Source organism: Mycteria americana, chromosome 7, assembly GCF_035582795.1.
Source record: "Mycteria americana isolate JAX WOST 10 ecotype Jacksonville Zoo and Gardens chromosome 7, USCA_MyAme_1.0, whole genome shotgun sequence".
NCBI classification, from domain to species: Eukaryota; Metazoa; Chordata; class Aves; order Ciconiiformes; family Ciconiidae; genus Mycteria; species Mycteria americana.
Genome location: NC_134371.1, coordinates 70,212,064 through 70,229,725, shown reverse-complemented (window position 1 = coordinate 70,229,725; position 17,662 = coordinate 70,212,064). Strand labels below are relative to the sequence as shown.

The window sequence follows — 17,662 nt, the reverse complement described above, 5'->3', positions numbered from 1 at the left end:
TTTCCTCCTTTGGTTTACTGCACTGGAATGTGGTATATTAAAACAGAACTTTGAAATAATTTATAGATTCTTATTTTGACTTCCCATTAACTTGTATTTCTGGTTTTGATATAAAGAATTAAAATATTACAGTTTGTACTCACATCCTACTAAGGAAAGGCATGTTTGCACTTAAAATTCTCAGACAACTAAATGTCACGTACATATTGTCACTCTGACAAAATGAAGCTCAATTTAATGTTTAATTTTCTTCCACATTTTTGGTACGGTGTTACATTTTTGTATAGCTTAATAATTTCATGGCGCTTTCTAGGCCACACAAGGATGAAATGAATAATTAAAATGAAGTGATTATAATTAATACATTTCTAACATAATAACTCTTAATAGTATCCATACCAAGTCTGACTCATTAAAAAAGACTTTCAGCATTTGTATTCGATGCTCCGTTCTTTTTTAGAAAAAAAAAAGAACATACATAAAAATGTTACAACCTATGTAATTTTATATTTTATTAATTTCCATTCTTTTTCCTGTCATACAAAACCTGTCAAAGCTCAAAAATAAAGTACTTCATAAAATAAAGCTAGAAAAGCTGGCAGTAAAGGGAATGGATAGTAACCTAAAGATGCTTCTAGTTTTACAAAGAAACACGAACAGGATCTTTATGTAAGATTGTGGACGATGCGACAGGACATCTTTAATTCACCTAGTTAATGCCCATTATATTATAAGAGAGCAGTAACCTCTCCATAGCCAGAGCTGTACCCACCTATGGTTGTAAGTCCTATCTAAATATGCATTACAGCTTTACTTGAAAAACTCCTGGATGCCTGAAGTGTCACTTTCATTTTTTAAACAGTGAAGAGAGCTTCTGAAAAGTGTGAAGGAAAATGATCACTCTATTTTTACTTACAGATTGTTAAATGATTACCATCCTTGAACATTTTAGCTTTTGTTGTCAAGTCTCATGGGTTTCCTTTAGCACAGATTGACTTGTTACTGCTCCATCAAACATTCTAAGTAATTATGTTTGTTGAAAATTAAATACACGTAGCAATTAATATTTTTGTGGGGAATGCCGATTTTGGTCTGCCAATAGAAGCTTAGGTTTTTTCCCATTCAGTATCAGTACAACAATGATCATGGTTTAGCAGAACATTTAGATTTGTATATCTATAAATCCATCCTGAGTGAGTAGCACTGTTAAACAAATTTAACATGGCTACAGTTAAAAATAAGGTTTTAATACTTCCCTCTCTTTTTAAAACATAAACCTATGCAAAGTTCCCGTTCTCAAGATGGCCCCTGTTAAGCAAGGTTACACTTAGGCCTTTTCTTTCAATAAATATTTCAATAATTTATTCTTTAAATAGAATTTAAAATGCAGACAAAGCCAGAGATTTGTCTTTACTTCTGTTCTCTTAGTTAAGTCTATCCTAAAAGAAATTCTGCTTGTTCAATGTGTGTTATCATTCTAAACCAGGAATAAAAACTGTGTTTTCATATTCTTTTTCATGAAGTGTGACTAAATTCATTTGGAAATGTTAAACCACTGCATTTTGCTGGGTTTTATTTGAAAGAAACCGTTTTAACTTCCAGAATTTGAAAGTTACTTTTCGAGTTTAGTGGTTTGAGAGCTCTCAAATTGCCGTGTGACACATTATAACCCACAGAAACTGTAGTTTGGGCTCTGAGTGTGTTCTTTAGAGGGCAGGCTTCAGGACGGGGTCTCCTCCGTGCTGAGGCATCCGGTGCCACGACCAGTGCAATCACTGAGGGGCTGGGCAGAACGAGGAGCACCCGCGCTGCAGTACAGGAGGAGTGCGTCCCCAGGAATGTCCGTCCACGGAAGAAAATGGTGTGTGAATTGTGTTTGTGCTGTAAAGAACTGTGCTGGTAAGCAAATAATTTAGTGATTCTAACTCAAATGAAATGAATTGTAATTAAATATTAAATATGCAAAACCTAAATATTTTCCTTGTGAGAAATTTTGACCATTTTTTTCTCACAAAAACTAGCTTTTTGGAAAATACTTTTCCTATCAGAAGGACCACTCTGATGGAAACTCCTGACTGCCTGCTGTCAATACTGAGTGTTTTATAATGTCCGGGAACAGTGCATGATTTGAAAAGGATATGGGCCTGATAAAAATAGAGCATGGCATTTATTTATAAATGCAAAAATTGGACTTATTTTGCCAAAACTGTGTGCCTCACTGAGATTAATTCTTACATCGGTCTAGATTTTCATATGCATTCCTTAGAAGATGGGTATCACGTGTTAAGGAAGCTCATTTTTAATGTCCCAAATGTAAACTGCTTCTGTATGGAACATTTTTTTCACACATTATAGTCGCATTTACCTTTGTTTGGTGACAGCCCTTCACCTATCATTTCACTTTACTACTGTGGAAAATGTTTTGCTCAGTAAAAACAAAATCTCATTCTTCAAATATGTTTTATCTTTGTGCAATTCTTCTCTGACATACTGTGATTAATGATAGTGATATAAGGCTCATCTGTTCTTCAGGTTTTCCTTCAGGGGCAATTGAGGGAAAAATAAATTCCAGATTCTGGGAAACAAGTCCTTTTAGTTAACTTGTCTTTGCTGTAACGTGTTGGGTATGCATGGATGTACACAGCTTACATATCAACGCACTGCAGTGACTGCATGGTGGAATGGATTGCTTTGTTTGAAGGATGAATTCCGCAAGTCTCAAAATCACAGAATATTATCGTGCTGTAAAGTCATGTCTCCTGCTTCAATTTTTGTCTTTAGAATTACATTAAAAATTTATATTCCTAGCACTTAATTGGTAGTTAAGAATCCGGGTTTTACCATTTTAGCTATATACTTAAATTTTCCTCTTCTCTCAGACTGAAATATAATAATAAAAAGTTTCAGTTTGTTTTCTTAATGATATTCAATTTTAATATGATTTGATTTCTTATAAACTGGCAGAATTTTAATGTTTTTGTGGGAACATATTGCAAGGAAAGTTTTATATATTAAAAGCTGTGGTTAAAAGGCCTATATTGAAAATGAAAACTAGCTCAAATGACTACACTCAGGGCCCAATTTTAGCTAGGTGTCCTCCCGATTCCTTTCTGAAGACGTAATTGCATGTTTTAGGAAAAAGAAATTCTGACTTTTTATTTTTAGGGTGGTCTTTTTAGGAAACCATTGCACTAATGGCTCTGAGATACAGGAATAGAATAGGGACAACTTTTATCCAAGAAGTGACAGGTGTCATGCTACTGATAAATTCACTTTTCACTATTGCAACTCTTGGTTTTTTTCTATGGCACTGGACAATTTACCCCTTGACCTGTGCATGGGTTCCCTACATGTAAAATGGGGATGCTGACAGTTTTTTCCTCTGCTAGGCTTTGTCACTTTTGTCCTGTTTATGTTCCAAATCTTTCAGAGCAGGGACTTTAACAGCTACTTATTTCATTTCCATCAGGCAGATTACCTTCTTTGCCTTAGCTTCCAACAACCATCCAGTTTCTCAGTCCTAACATCTTTTAATAAATGGTTTTGTTTTAATAACGGGGAAGAAACCCTATTAATCCCTCTGCTACTTCAGAGATGAGAAATCTTCTGAAAATAGCCACTGCTACTGTAGAAAAGTTTTTCATGTAGTCAAGACTGATTTTTTACACAGGCCAGATTTGGATTTTAGATACTCACAAAATCTGACTGATTTCATTACTCATGAAATCAGCTTTTGGAACTGAAATCACTGGCTGATTCCTCAAGCCTGACTGAAAAAAAAGCCTTTCCAATGCAATGTAACCAGTATCTTCTAGAAGAACCTATCTAAGAAGAAGAGTTTGGCTGACATCTTAACGAGACTTACATGGGGCAGTAAGATAGACTGATAAGCTGAACTGCCAAAGGTCTGCTAACCTTAAAGTTAATTGTTTCCTTTTTCTTATGCCTAATGCAGGAATCGAGCACTTTCACCATATACTCAGTTGTCTTGCTTAACTAAAATAAAGAGTACTCTGGCTCAAATTTGTTAAGATAATTAGTTTTACTACTAAACAGGCTTAAAATGAGGCAAGTACAGAAGTACCATACTGGATCATGGCCAAAGTGGTCAGCATATTGCAGCGAAAGCCCAATGTTGTCTTCCACTTAACAGGCTCAAACAGTGATAATTATGCTAGCTGAAAGTGAGCATTATGAATAATTTATAAGACCAGTTTGGCTTTTTTGAGCTTGTGATTTATTTCCGATTAGGATCCCCTATTTTTTGAAGTGGTTTTCCTGTCTGAAATTATTTACCTGATCATTTTCTTAAGTTACAGTCAATGAGGTGGGTGTTTTTTCTATTTGAGCTTCTCAGAAAATGAACATGTAAGTATGTTACTTGCGTGAACTTGGTTGTTAGCATGTGTTGTCCTGAGAAAGCAATTACAATCATGAATTTGAAATCCACTTTCAGAAGATAATCTGCTTTTGTGTTTCTTTAAAATTTGTTACTTCAGCAATATTCCTGTCTGAAGAAACACATTAGCAAAACTGAAAAGTACACAACAAAATTAGACATCCCATTAAAGCTAATTAATTTACAAAAGTATATAGGTGTTTGTTATAAAATATTGGCATTAGTAATTAACAGCCACTAGTTTTGGTACAATGCTGTGGGACTCTGGCCCAGAACTGTAATGACATATTCCTGAAAACAGACATTAAAGAACAGCATTCCATATGTGAGATATTCATGCCATAAGAAAACACCTGAAACTGAAAATACCGTTTAATAGCAAATACTAATTTGAAAGAAATTAATAAACAGGTTTCCAGAACATTTTACCTAAAAACATGTTTCAGTTCCGCCAGCTCCTTTTCTTTGATTTGCAGGTCATCTTCTAATCGTTCTATGATTATAGCATACGATTCACTAACTTTCTTCTTCCATTCATCTAACAACAAAAAAACCCTGATTCATAAAACACTTCAAAACATATAAAAACCAGGAACTCAAATCATAACGTCCCAGTAACCAAAGCACTTGATTTTTAAACATCCAATTGTACACTGTTTCATATGTTTTCTATTAAAGTATGAAAGTTTAAAATATTACAGCTATTAAACTGTTCTTGCTGCAACCAATATAGACACATATATAGTGATTTCCTAGACAACTGATACATATGAATCCTTATCAGAAATATTTTTAACTTGAACAAGAGAAAACTTAAACCTTGTTAACTCTTATTTCCTAAATCTTAGCATAGACACACAGCATAAAAAGGTAGGAAGTTTGAAGGTTTTTCTAATGAAATAGGAGTTAAATCAACATAATAATCTAAGTTAATATGATCTTATACAATTGCATAAAGAAACTTAGTTTACTAGCTTTTTGTCTTCTTTTACAGACTATATATGTGATTTGGGTTAAGCCATTCTTCTTGTAAACCAAGAACAATATAATACCTTACCCTTGAACTCAAGAGTAAATTAGCAATGAGTTATTTCCTGAAATATCATTTGCTTCTTGTAGATGGAGGTATGGTATATTGCATTTAAAAAGGCAACATTAATTACCAGTGCAAGTCTGGGTTGGTCTAGATTTATAATTTCCCATTTGTCCAATATATCTTCTTTGTTTCAGCAAAGTTCTTGCAGTGATATGATTCCTTGTTCAAGAGCAGTGACAGTCCTACTGAAAAATGCTTTTGATAGTCCCTGGCTAAAAATAAACCCTGCGCCAAATGGAATGTCATGCAACAATGATACGGAGCAAAACAGGCTGTGCTGTCAACTGTAAAAAAATAGTAAAGGTACCTAATCAGCTTGCTTAAAAATCTACTGGCTATTTCGACAGAAACATTTGCTTTCATCTGTTGAACACCTAAAACTGGTGGGAAGTGGGTAATTTGGCAGCTTGCTAACAATTTTGTAGAGAAAAAGGAATTTAAGAAGCTGAATCCTAAGCATACTTGGGTCCCCAGTTTGGAGAGGCCAGAGGTGATCTCAACTCGTAACATTAACAGGTATCCTAGCATACGGGATGGCTGTGGAGCATCTGGGTATTTTAGTTACGAAGTGCAAATTGTGTCATATCAGAGAGCACTGACTTTTGTGGTTTGGTAATATTTGTACATGTTGTTATGCCAAGGAAGTCTCACTGAATTAGGCTAGGAAATGAGCTGGCTGTCAGGAGTTCAGCGCGTTTACTGTGTGTTCTTCCGTGGGCACATACAGAACCACCACAGAGATTCACCCTCCTCGCACCAACAGGCAGCAGCACCTCGGCCGGCTGAACCGGCGACCAGGCTGCTATTGAAGGACATGAGCTGGAGGAAGCCAGGCTGGTCACCGCTGACAGACTTACAAAGAAGGGAGGAGACTCTTGAGGTCGTTTTGCTGCTGCTCCTGCACTAGGTAGAATTTCTCCACAAATGAACGTGGACACAGCCAAGCTGCTTTGTTCGTATTCCGAGCAGACCATGTACAAGACAGCTGAGGACCAGGATCTACAGAGATACGTGACTAAATCCTGTGCTCAGCCTAGTTTGTCCTGTTTGTTAGTGTTTTATCTTGGACCCAGTGTCACAGTAATGTAGTAAAACCCCCATGATCTGGCTGGCTGGAAGGGTGAACTGGGCAAACTGGGCTCTGGGTGTGCACACGCATGCAAACAAACCATGACAAAATTAACCTAGACTGTGTGCCCAGATGCATTCCTGTAAGAGTCTGTGCTTGAGAACTGTGAAAGATTGGTTAAGAGCAAAATAACACTGCTTTTCACTCGCACAGACTGAACCTCCTCAGTAATCTGGTTAGCACAGATCTGCTCATCTATTGTCTACCCTTTTCATATCCATTTCCCTGTGTTTTCTATCAAATGGAACTACTTTACACATAGTGTCCCAGCCAATTATGGGATTCATGCTGGTTTCTGTAGGTGTCATTTTTCCTCCTTCTATTGTTTTTTTCTTTTATGTATTTGGTATACATATACTTACATGTGTATAAATATAGACACATGTATATTTATGTATTTTTATATATATATTTATATATTTAAAGTGTGTTGATTGACCTTGGCAGCTGTTCTGTGTGTAAGTTCTTAGTCTTCTCAGTTAAGGATTTCAGGCGAGAAGATATGTAAATATAATACACATATATAAAATCTTCAACATGCTGCATCCCATTGTAAACAAACTTGCACTCCTATGATAGTTCCTGACACAGCACGAGCTCATCCATTTATTTGCACTGATTTACACATAAAACCAAGGATGTATTTCAGAAGACTTCGAACTGCTTTGATAATATGCCCTGTGATATTCAACCAAATATTTGCAAAAAGGCCCCAGCCTCGTAACCGATCCTCCACAGCTAGTTGCCAAGCAACTGGAAGAGCTGGAAAAGCAGCACCGAGACGGGTATCTCCTCTCCCACTGCTTTTATTAGCTTAGTGCTCTTTGTCTTTCTTCGAATGTCTAAACTGCAGCCCTGGCTGTGCAGCCAAAGACAAGCGTTTGGGCCATCTCTCCCACCTACTAGAGAGCACTGGGGCACAAAGGCCTGCCAGGACACGTTCGCTTCAGCACACGTCCCCCTCGGCAGCCTGGACTACGTCAGGAACTCAGCAGTGGACGCGTTTTGTCTTTTCACAGCAGTGGAGCCTGCTGAACATTTTCTGATCAATTCATGCAGCAGAGCGTTAATCATGTTAGGATTTTTACCTTTGATTGTCAAATAAGCTAGATCAGCCTTTTTCTTCATAGCCTGTGCTTTGAGGAGCTGCCCTGAAAGAACGGCCGGCAGCTGGACCAGCCAGAGGTTCCCCCTCTGACACAGGGTGTCTCAGCAGCTGTCATGGCCGCCACAGCAGCGCAGCGCTTGTGCAAGTATTTGCACTCCCGCAGCATTTACGCAGCCTCTGCTGCAGATGTTGCTGAACTCTGCTATCAGTTCTCAGGCATCTGAGACTCAGCCTTCTCCTTCACACCACGCGCGTGCATGCAGCACTGCATTACGCTCTCTGCTCCACGACTCCTGCGCCAGCTGCGTGGCGGCGGAGCAGGAAGGAAGCTGCACCGGCGCCCGTCACCTGGAACAGCTCTGCCTTCAGGAGTGCTGCGCCTCCCCCTCACACCACCCAGCCTCCAGCCACCTCCCTTCGCCAAGTAGCAGCCCTCAGCACTGCCTCGCGTGCCAGGGACACAGAAGATACTGGGAGCGCTCCGTGGTGTTGTTGCCTGCCCTCCGCAAACCTCATCTGCAGCCGCTGCTGTGAAGGCAGCTCAGGTTTGTTCATGGGAGCTGCCAGCGCCTGCCAGCCGCAGCGGAGACCAGCTGGCGGGCAGCCGCCTCCTGGGACAGTACGTCTTGTGTGGATTGTTCGTACGGCATCTCCGAAGGCAGGAGACACGTTTGATTTTTCACTTTTCCGCTCTTCTGTCTCATGACACACCTACAGAGGGTGGGAGCAAGGACAGGTGGCCTGGGAGGAACACAGAGAAAATTGTCCAAGCAGCCAGGGATCAGGTTAGGAAAGCTAAAGCCCTGATAGAATTAAATCTGGCCAGGGACATCAAGGGCAACAAGAACAGCTTCTATAGGTACATCGGTGATAAAAGGAAGATTAGGGAAAATGTGGGCCCTCTCCGGAAGGAAACGGGAGACCTGGTTACCTGGGATATGGAGAAGGCTGAGGTACTCAACAACTTTTTTGCCTCAGTCTTCACCGGCAAGTGCTCAAGCCACACCACCCAAGTCACAGAAGGCAAAGGCAGGGCCTGGGACAATGAAGAACCACCCACTGTAGGAGAAGATCAGGTTCAAGACCATCTAAGGAACTTGAAGGCGCACAAGTCCATGGGACCTGATGAGATGCATCCACGGGTCCTGAGGGAACTGGCGGATGAAGTTGCTAAGCCACTATCCATCATATCTGAGAAGCTGTGGCAGTCGTGTGAAGTTCCCACTGACTGGAAAAGGGGAAACATAATCCCATTTTTAAAAAGAGAACAAAGGAAAACCCGGGGAACTACAGGCCAGTCAGTCTCTCCTCCATGCCTGGCAAGATCATGGAGCAGATCCTCCTGGAAACTGCTAAGGCACATGGAAAATAAGGAGGTGACTGGTAACAGCCAGCATGGCTTCACTAGGGGCAAATCGTGCCTGACAAATTTGTTGGCCTTCTATGACAGGGTAACAGTGTTGGTGGATAAGGGAAGAGCAACTGACGTCACCTACCTGGACTTGTGCAAAGCATTTGACACTGTCCTGCACAACATCCTTGTCTCTAAATTGGAGAGACATGGATTTGACAGATGGACCACTTGGTGGATAAGAAATTGGCTGGATGGTCACACTCAAAAGAGTTGCGGTCAACGGCTCAATGTCCAAGTGGAGACCAGTGATGAGTGGTGTTCCTCAGGGGTCACTATTGGGACTGGCGCTGTTTAACATCTTTGTCAGCGACATGGACAGTAGGATTGAGTGCACCCTCAGCAAGTTTGCCAACAACACCAAGCTGTGTGGTGCGGTTGACACGCAGGAGGGAAGGGATGCCATCCAGAGGGACCTTGACAGGCTTGAGAGGTGGGCCCGTGTGAACCTCATGAAGTTCAACAAGGCCAAGTGCAAAGTCCTGCACATCGGTCGGGGCAATCCCAAGCACAAATACAGGCTGGGCGGAGAATGGATTAAGAGCAGCCCTGAGGAGAAGGACTTGGGGGTGTTGGTTGATAAGAAGCTCAACATGACCCGGCAATGTGTGCTTGCAGCCCAGAAAGCCAACTGTATCCTGGGCTGCATCAAAAGAAGCATGACCAGCAGATCGAGGGAGGTGATTCTCCCTCTCTACTCCTCTCTCCTGAGATCCCACCTGGAGTACTGCATCCAGCTCTGGGGCCTCCAACATAAGAAGGACATGGAGCTGTTGGAGCGAGTCCAGAGGAGGGCCACCAAGATGATCAGAGGGCTGGAGCACCTCTCCTATGGAGACAGGCTGAGAGGGCTGGGGTTGTTCAGCCTGGGGAAGAGAAGGCTCCGGGGAGACCTCACAGCAGCCTGCCAATACTGAGGGGGCCCACAGGAGAGCTGGAGAGGGACTTGTTACAGGGGCATGGAGTGATAGGACAAGGGGTAATGGCTTTAAACTGGCAGAGGCTAGACTTAGATTAGATCTAAGGAGGAAATTCCCCACTCTGAGGGGGAATTGGCCCAGGTTGCCCAGAGAAGCTGTGGATGCCCCATCCCTGGCAGTGGTCAAGGCCAGGCTGGATGGGGCTCTGAGCAACCTCGTCTGGTGGAAGGTGTCCCTGCCATGGCAGGGGGGTGGAACTGGAGGATCTGTAAGGTCCCTTCCAAACCAAACCATTCTATGATTCTATTATTCTATGATCTGGGTAAAAGCACTTCAGTTTTCACTGGAGTGATAATAAAACCAGTAATAATATTGTCCTTTTTTGTAAAAGTCTTGAGATTTACAAAAGAAACCTTTACAGTCAAGGCCCTAAAAATGTAACCCTCTCCCCTCCGAGCCCCTGAACGTACCAGGATGGACCTTGTGCCTTGATTTCTGCATGCTTCTCTGCCCTCACTGGGCTTATCCCCACAGAGTGGCTAAGGCTGATACCAACGCTGCCTGCTCAGCCTGGGCGAGCTGGAGGGAGAGCTGGGGCACTGCGGAGGAGCCGACGGTACCCTGACCGTGCTGGGGGACTTGCCATGGCGGTGACTCAGCTGCTCCATGCATGTTAGCGCTGCAGAAGGCCTTGGCTTCAGCCTGCTGTCCCTGAGGGGCCTGGATGCGCAGTACAGTCCAAACTGGAAGTTTGTCAGTTTAGGTAAAAATCACGGGATAGCCTGGAACATGCCCGTGATGGCTCCTCGGCCCAGGGAGCCCCCCCTTTTCTGGCTGGCTTTGGTGCTGCAGCTCCTGCTGTCTCAGGGGCAAATCCCAAGGTCGTTGTCAGTGCCCAGCGAGGGGCTGTGCCAGCCCCACATGCCACGGGCAGCGCCAGGCCCACTCGCCATGGGCAGAGCCTCTGTCCTGCTCTCTCAGCTGATGTGGTGCTGCCTGCAGGAGGAAAGGAGGGAAAAGGCTTTCAACAGCAGCTAAAGGCGAGGCGAGGCGAGGCGAGGCGAAGCAAGGAACATAAAGGTGAGGTGAAGAGTGGCGGGGTGAGGCGTGCTGAGGCGAGGCACAAGAGCCCTGAGGCAAGGTGCCATAAGCTGAGGAGAGGTGCCACGAGCAGAGGCGAGGCAAGGCACAGAGCAGCAAGGCGAGATACGTGGTGGGATGATGTGAGACAAGCCACAGAGCAGTGAGGCGAGCAGTGGTGAGACGAGGTGAGGGAAGAGAGGCCTGGTGAGACACAGTGAGGCGAGAAGAGGCGCGTAGAGATGGTGTGCGGCAAGATGCAGCGCAGTGAGGCAGTGACACGGGAGGAGAGGTGCTGAGCGGTGAACTGGGGCACAGCGACAGGAGGAGAGGTGTGGCACCGTGGGGTGAGGCACAGCGATGGGAGGAGAGGTGAGGCTCCCATGCTGGGACTGTAACCGGAGGTGGGATCCAGCAGCTCTAAGGGCAGTTACAAGCTTAGTGGAAAATCGCTTGAAGTGGGACACTGCAGCAGAGGTGAGGTGAGGGGTGGTGACTTACAGTGGGGAGTGAAATGCCAGGAAAAAAAAATCTGGAATTGAGAAAATAGGTTTTGGCATTCCTTGTGGCCTGAAGAACAAGACTTTTCTTCCATCCAGACCAAGCAAACTCTGACAGAAACAGGACCAGGACAGACTCCAAAGCCCAAGGAATGTTCTGTTCACTTCTGCACAGAAAATGCATTTTAATACAACAGCTTTATACAGTAAGAGCATTAAATTTCCGTGACAAGATAGAGATAAAATTATTTGCTTTAAAAGAAGTAAATGCCTTGGCTATTACTTATATTCTAGTACCCTGTACTTTATGGAAATACATCAGAAAGAAGTCATCAGTTTCTATACCATATTTTTATTCACTCTTTGCAAACATTTGTGTGGGTGATTTATATGGACACTCAGGGAACAGCACTGGAAACTACAGCATGGGAGGATAAACTGGTCAGTCAGCGAAGTCAATGCAACAGCTTTGCTCACCATGAAAGCAACTTTCAGGTGAATTCTTGAAGCATTCACATCATAGGCTATGTGAAGCAGTTGCAGAATAATTGAAAGGGGGGGGGGGGGGGGCAAAAATTAGTAATAATTGCAGAGCCTGTTTGCAGACCATTTGCAAAGAGAGAAGAAAGGGATAACTGCACTGACTACTATGTTAGGCCAGCTCTCATGAACGTCTACACAAGTAGCACCAAAATGTCAAGAGCGATGTCTTTCAGTGAGTAAAGTCTTCAGATGTAATGTTTACAGAATACAGAGCTGTACAAATTTCTTTGATTAATTTTTTAGAAGTTTTATTGCAGTTTTATGTTTGGAACGTGCAGGTGTCACATCCAATCTTACAAGAGAAACGTGAAAAATTTTCCCATTTCTGCTTTCAGATGTCCTTCACCAGGAGCCTTTACAGGATTAAGTCTTTTGAAATGGTCTTTATTTCAAATTAATTAGAACATATCCATATCTATCATTTACTTTGAGAGGCTGTAAGTCGCTCCTGTACATTTCAATGTCATTCTGGTGACATTCAGATATGTCACAGAAAATGAAAAGGACGTTGAAAGAAAATGCATTTTCATGAAAATAAAGTACCAGGAACTCTGTAGTCCATATAATGAAAAAAGTGTTTACAATGGCTTCTCTGTGGCGGTGGATTAAAAGAAGCGTACAGAAGAATAGTACTGCTATTTTTGTTCTCACAATGCTACAGTGGCATTTGCACAGGGATTAATCTTCCGCATGTGCAGAGCGGAGAAAATGAAGCTGTTGCATCAGAGATTTAGGAACGAGAAGAGGCTAGGACTGCTGAGCTCCAGTAGACAAACTCCCTGCCCCAGTCAAGAACATTTCTATGCAGATCCAAATGATTGTTGGAGCTTACTCTCTTTCGTCAGTTCCCCAAATCATTCTGGCACAGATATCTGTCAGCTGCTCATTTTTATTTCAGCTGCCTTCCCTTGTGTTCTTTTTTAAGTGCCCAATTTCTCAGATTTCAATTTCCTGCCTAAAAGGTTACTGAAATAATCCTCCTCTCTCAAATTTCATCGTGTAATATATACAGTATGGCTAAATCTCTGTTCATTATAGCATGCTTCCAAAGCATTCAGGGAAATCATTAAGATGATGTTCATTATGAGCCCTATTATTGCACTACACAGCAAAACTAATTAAATAAAGCTGACATGAATAAAATCATTAAACACTCATCTTGGTTTTATTTGAGATTGTACCAGCCTGAGTTGCATTTCAGGCTAGATGGAGCCAGGCAATGACCTAGAGGCCTGTACAAAACCTGCATCCATCTAGGAAACTCAATATGCCTTAATCAAAATCAAACTCCAAATTTCAGTAGATGCCTCCTGTTCTTAGAAGGTCCTGACTGTCATTTTCAGCGTTGCATCCTTCATTACTCAGACTGGAAGAAAATCACGGCCAGGATGCCATGATGGTCTTGTTTTCAGAATCTGATACTAGAAACCAGCACCCCCATAATTACTATCACCTTGCTGTTAAATTTTACGTGTGGCCTTGCACAGGTCTCTTGGTTTCCTTGGGACAAGTTTATCCCAGCTGGTTGCATAAGAAAATTGTTGTCATCTACTTTCACAGCAGATTGTAAAAAAGAAAGATTAGCTGAAGTTTGTAAAATGCAATACGAATAAAATACATACACGTTGTGTACATCAAACTTCGATTATTACCGTCAGGAAGTGTCCAGTCTGAAGTCCTTTTGATTTTAATAAGATTTGATCACAGTACAAGATAGCCCTTGTTGTAAGGACTAGAGTTTGTTACAGCTAAAAAATGCACGCTTCATAAATAGCTGCAATACATACACCAAAGAGTTATCTCATGCCTAAAGAAAGACATTCTTTTTCAAATGTGCCATCAAGGATACCTACAAATACTCACTTATCTGTCATCTCCTCTCTTTCCTTCTTTTGACAGAAATATCGTGTTAACTCAAAAACGACATTACATCCGCTCCAGACTGACTGTTCTCCTTGCAACTATTTCTGTGCTCTGCAGCCCCAGTGCTTTCTTGGCCCACTGATCCCCTGCTCACCCGTCGCCCCCAGAACTCCAGGAGCTGCCCAGCAAGGCACGGTAGATTAGCGAAGGTTTGGCAGGTGTACGCAGGGTTGTAACACTCGCTGTCAGGGTACTCAGCGAGAGCTCTGCAGCTCTTGTTCTTCACTTCAGAGATTCTTAGCCCTGGTGGACTCTAGAAGCCTTTACTACATCAACATGCTTGCCAGGGGCAAAATCCTGGCCCCTGCTTAAATCAAAAGCAAAATGCCTAGTGACTTCAATCAAATTGGGTATTCATTGCACGTTTTCAGATTTTATTCTGAGGCTGATACAGGAAAATCAACAAAACTAGCTACTTTCTGTAGCTTGACAGGGTAAAGCCACGTTTCAGCATTTAAAACTCACAACAAAGCCTGCAGAAAAATATGCCTCATGTCCACCAATCCTTTCAACAAAATTCATCAAACTGCAATGGATGTGTATCTTAATTTTTAGACTCCACCAGCCCTCAACAGATGGATGCCTGGCTTGCCAGGATTATCAATCTTCGTGCACTAACATCCGCTATGGCATGGTCCATTTTCTCTGAATATTTCCATAAACTTTCTAATCTTGTACTTCAGAATGATAATTTTATTGATAGTAAGAAAGACCACAAAGGATTATGGATGCATTAGAAATTTAATGGGCAAACATGCACTTCCTGTAGCTCAATGGAAGTTAGTGGAAGCTTTATATAAAAGTGTTTATTCCTAAGTGTGGAGTCCAAGAATGAATTTACAGAATGTGTGTGTGAACATGCACACACATAACCCTACATGATATAAGAACATATGAGAAAATAATTAATAGAGCTCTGTATTAAATAAAATATAATTTTAAATGTTTTTAATAAAATATTACATTAAACTTGATTGTAGTTTAAAAATGAAAAATATTACAAATCCAGATATTTTAATACCTGTGGAATAAATTCATTAAGCTTGCTGACGTTACCTATGGCTACTATTGACCAAAATCCGCTTCCAAAATTTGACACAAAAATATTCAGTGTAAAAGGAAAGTGTGGAGTGGCATAAAGACTTAAAGCAGTCTAATGTTTCTTACCTAGTAAATCAAATCTACGCTTATTCCATTACAACAGATTATTTTTTATTAAGTTCTTTGCCTCAAGATCCAAATGTTTTATTTGCTAACAGGGCAACTCATTGACATGCTGCTAAGAACTGTTAAATGCGACTGGACATTACCTTTTTTGCAGACCTGTGAAGAATGCATCTTAGGCCTTTATTCAAAGGTTAAGAAAATATTTCTAGCTCCTCACTGAAGTGGTTAGCCACAAGCTACTCAACTCAGTCACATATTTTAAGAGCTATAAATGAAGCAGCGTCTGACCGCACATTTGGTGTGTTTGAACGCCGACACCATTTGTTTAAGCAACAGCTTCACGGGGCTGCGCTCTACAAACTGCAGAGCAGAAGAGAAGATCACGAACAGGAACAACGTCCTGTTCTGAGGTGTGCCCACATCCAGCTCTTTTGCGCACTACCTGCAGTGCGGCCACACTCTCTGGGGCCATGGCCAAAGAATTACTTTCAGCAAATCTTTACAGAAAGTTTTCCTCACTTAGATCCTTGACAGCAGGACTAAGCACAGTGGAAGTGTTATTGCCCTCGGTGAGAAAGACACAACTGAGCTTTCCAGCAGTTACCTGTGAATTGTGTATCTGGGGTTTTTATGAGTGTTTACTGTTTGCAAGTGCCAGGCTGCTTTGTGGCCCCTAAGGAGCACCCACCAGGCTCACAACGCTTACCACAAGACTGGGTTTATGGTCAGACCTGTGGGCTGTCGACGTTAAGGGATTACCAGTGGAGATTACCGCCCTGTCAAAACCACACAGCCCCTCTCCAACACAGTATGTCAGAATGACAGAATTTTTGCATAACACTTACGGTTTCATAGTAACTTGGATCATCCTGACACAGAGGCTAGGTCAAGGAATGACAGTAATGGATAGCACATCCCAGAGGACACTACCTTCTGCAGGCCTGTGAGTAGTTACTCCTGGTTGCAGCTGGGCCAGCACACCTGAGCAGTCCAGGGCAGGACAGCAGCTGCCAGGAAAGCAAATGTGAGAAAGAAATGCTCTAAGAAGTGCCTCTTACCTCTCCTTGTGCACTTGCTGGGCTGACAGAGCCGGAGGCAGCCTGTTAACCCACGTGCCAGGCAAGCTAGTCTAAGACTACGACTAGGATTCCACTCCTGTTCTTTTTTTTTTTTTTCCTTGGAAGCACACTGCTTCCAAGACTATAGCAGCTGCTATTTGATCAAGTCTACCCCCACACTTTCCAAAAGCTATTAAGTCAGTATGCTTTTCCTCATTCTTTTTTCCCATTACTTACGTGTCAGAAGCAAATCCATTTTCTATTTATATCCAGATTGCTTTCAGTAATGAAATCAATACATGGTACTTAGGGAATTTAGAATAAATGCAATTGTAACAGTTAAAGTGAATAATCATGTTAAAAGAATGCAACTGCATTTTACTGTTACTAAACATCCAGAAAGCTTGTCTAGCAGTAAAGCAATCACCAGGGAAGTCTTTTCAGAACAAAGTTTGCTCTCCAACTGAAGATGCAAAGTCTATGTCAAACATTTGTTTTTCCCCAAACATTTTGTATACTCTAACAATAGATGAATAGATTATGCAAACAGGATGATACACAAACCACAATTTCATGCTCCATGCTCTATGATTTTTGCTTTGTGACTTTACGCATTTGTCCCAGACCCTAATGTTCTCAAATCTACTGCTGTTTCCATTGTTAAACTAATATTTTATAATGGCTTTCAAAACCTCTATTCGCTCAGAAATTCTCCTTATTCCTTTAAGTCAAGCCCAGCAATTCCCAGCCTCCATGTCTAGCTCCTTTGTATTTCTTCTTGCTCAGAAGAGATCCTCAGGAAAAATACTATGTCTCTTGAAAGGTTTATCAATAAGGAAGAAACTTGGTGAAGGTTAAACCAGCTTGGGTAATATTAATGAGCTATTACACTACTACCTTGTAGGTGGCATAAGAAAGATGCCATTAGGGAATTCGGTCAGTACGGAGATAAACACTGCTCTAATGAAACATTAAATAAAATATGAAAACCCATAGGTAAATGCACGAGAAAAAGATGCATTGTGTTTGCAGTCAAATTACATTGATATAATACACAGCACATGCTTAAAAATAGCATGAAATGGAAAAATTAAAAATGCAGTCATTCTAGAAGCAAAATTAAAAATAAATAATTTGAGGTATCTGACTAGAAGCTTAGTGTGAACAAGCTTTTTCCCACCTTGCAGTGCTAAGGTATATACTGATTGTTCATGTAACGAGCTGCTGAAAACAAAGAGGATCACAGAATTGGGTAGGCTTGCATGCTGCCCCTGCACAGCATCTTGTGGTGCCACAGCCTAAGACGTAATACAGGGCTAGACGGAGCA

The 17,662-nt window shown here is 41.8% G+C and overlaps 2 protein-coding genes across 3 annotated transcripts in view; both read right to left on the bottom strand.

The window, feature by feature from the left end:
- TNNI3K (TNNI3 interacting kinase) overlaps positions 1 to 5,602 on the bottom strand; it is a 101,839-nt gene extending 96,237 nt beyond the window's left edge. Inside the window, exons 1-2 of the mRNA XM_075509002.1 lie at positions 5,563 to 5,602; positions 4,829 to 4,937 (exon numbers count right to left, since the gene is read on the bottom strand). Of these exons, the coding sequence (XP_075365117.1) occupies positions 4,829 to 4,937; positions 5,563 to 5,602 (149 nt within the window). The remainder of the gene's footprint in view (positions 1 to 4,828; positions 4,938 to 5,562) is intronic.
- ACADM (acyl-CoA dehydrogenase medium chain) overlaps positions 1 to 17,662 on the bottom strand; it is a 769,283-nt gene that overhangs the window by 426,158 nt on the left and 325,463 nt on the right. The window lies entirely within an intron of this gene.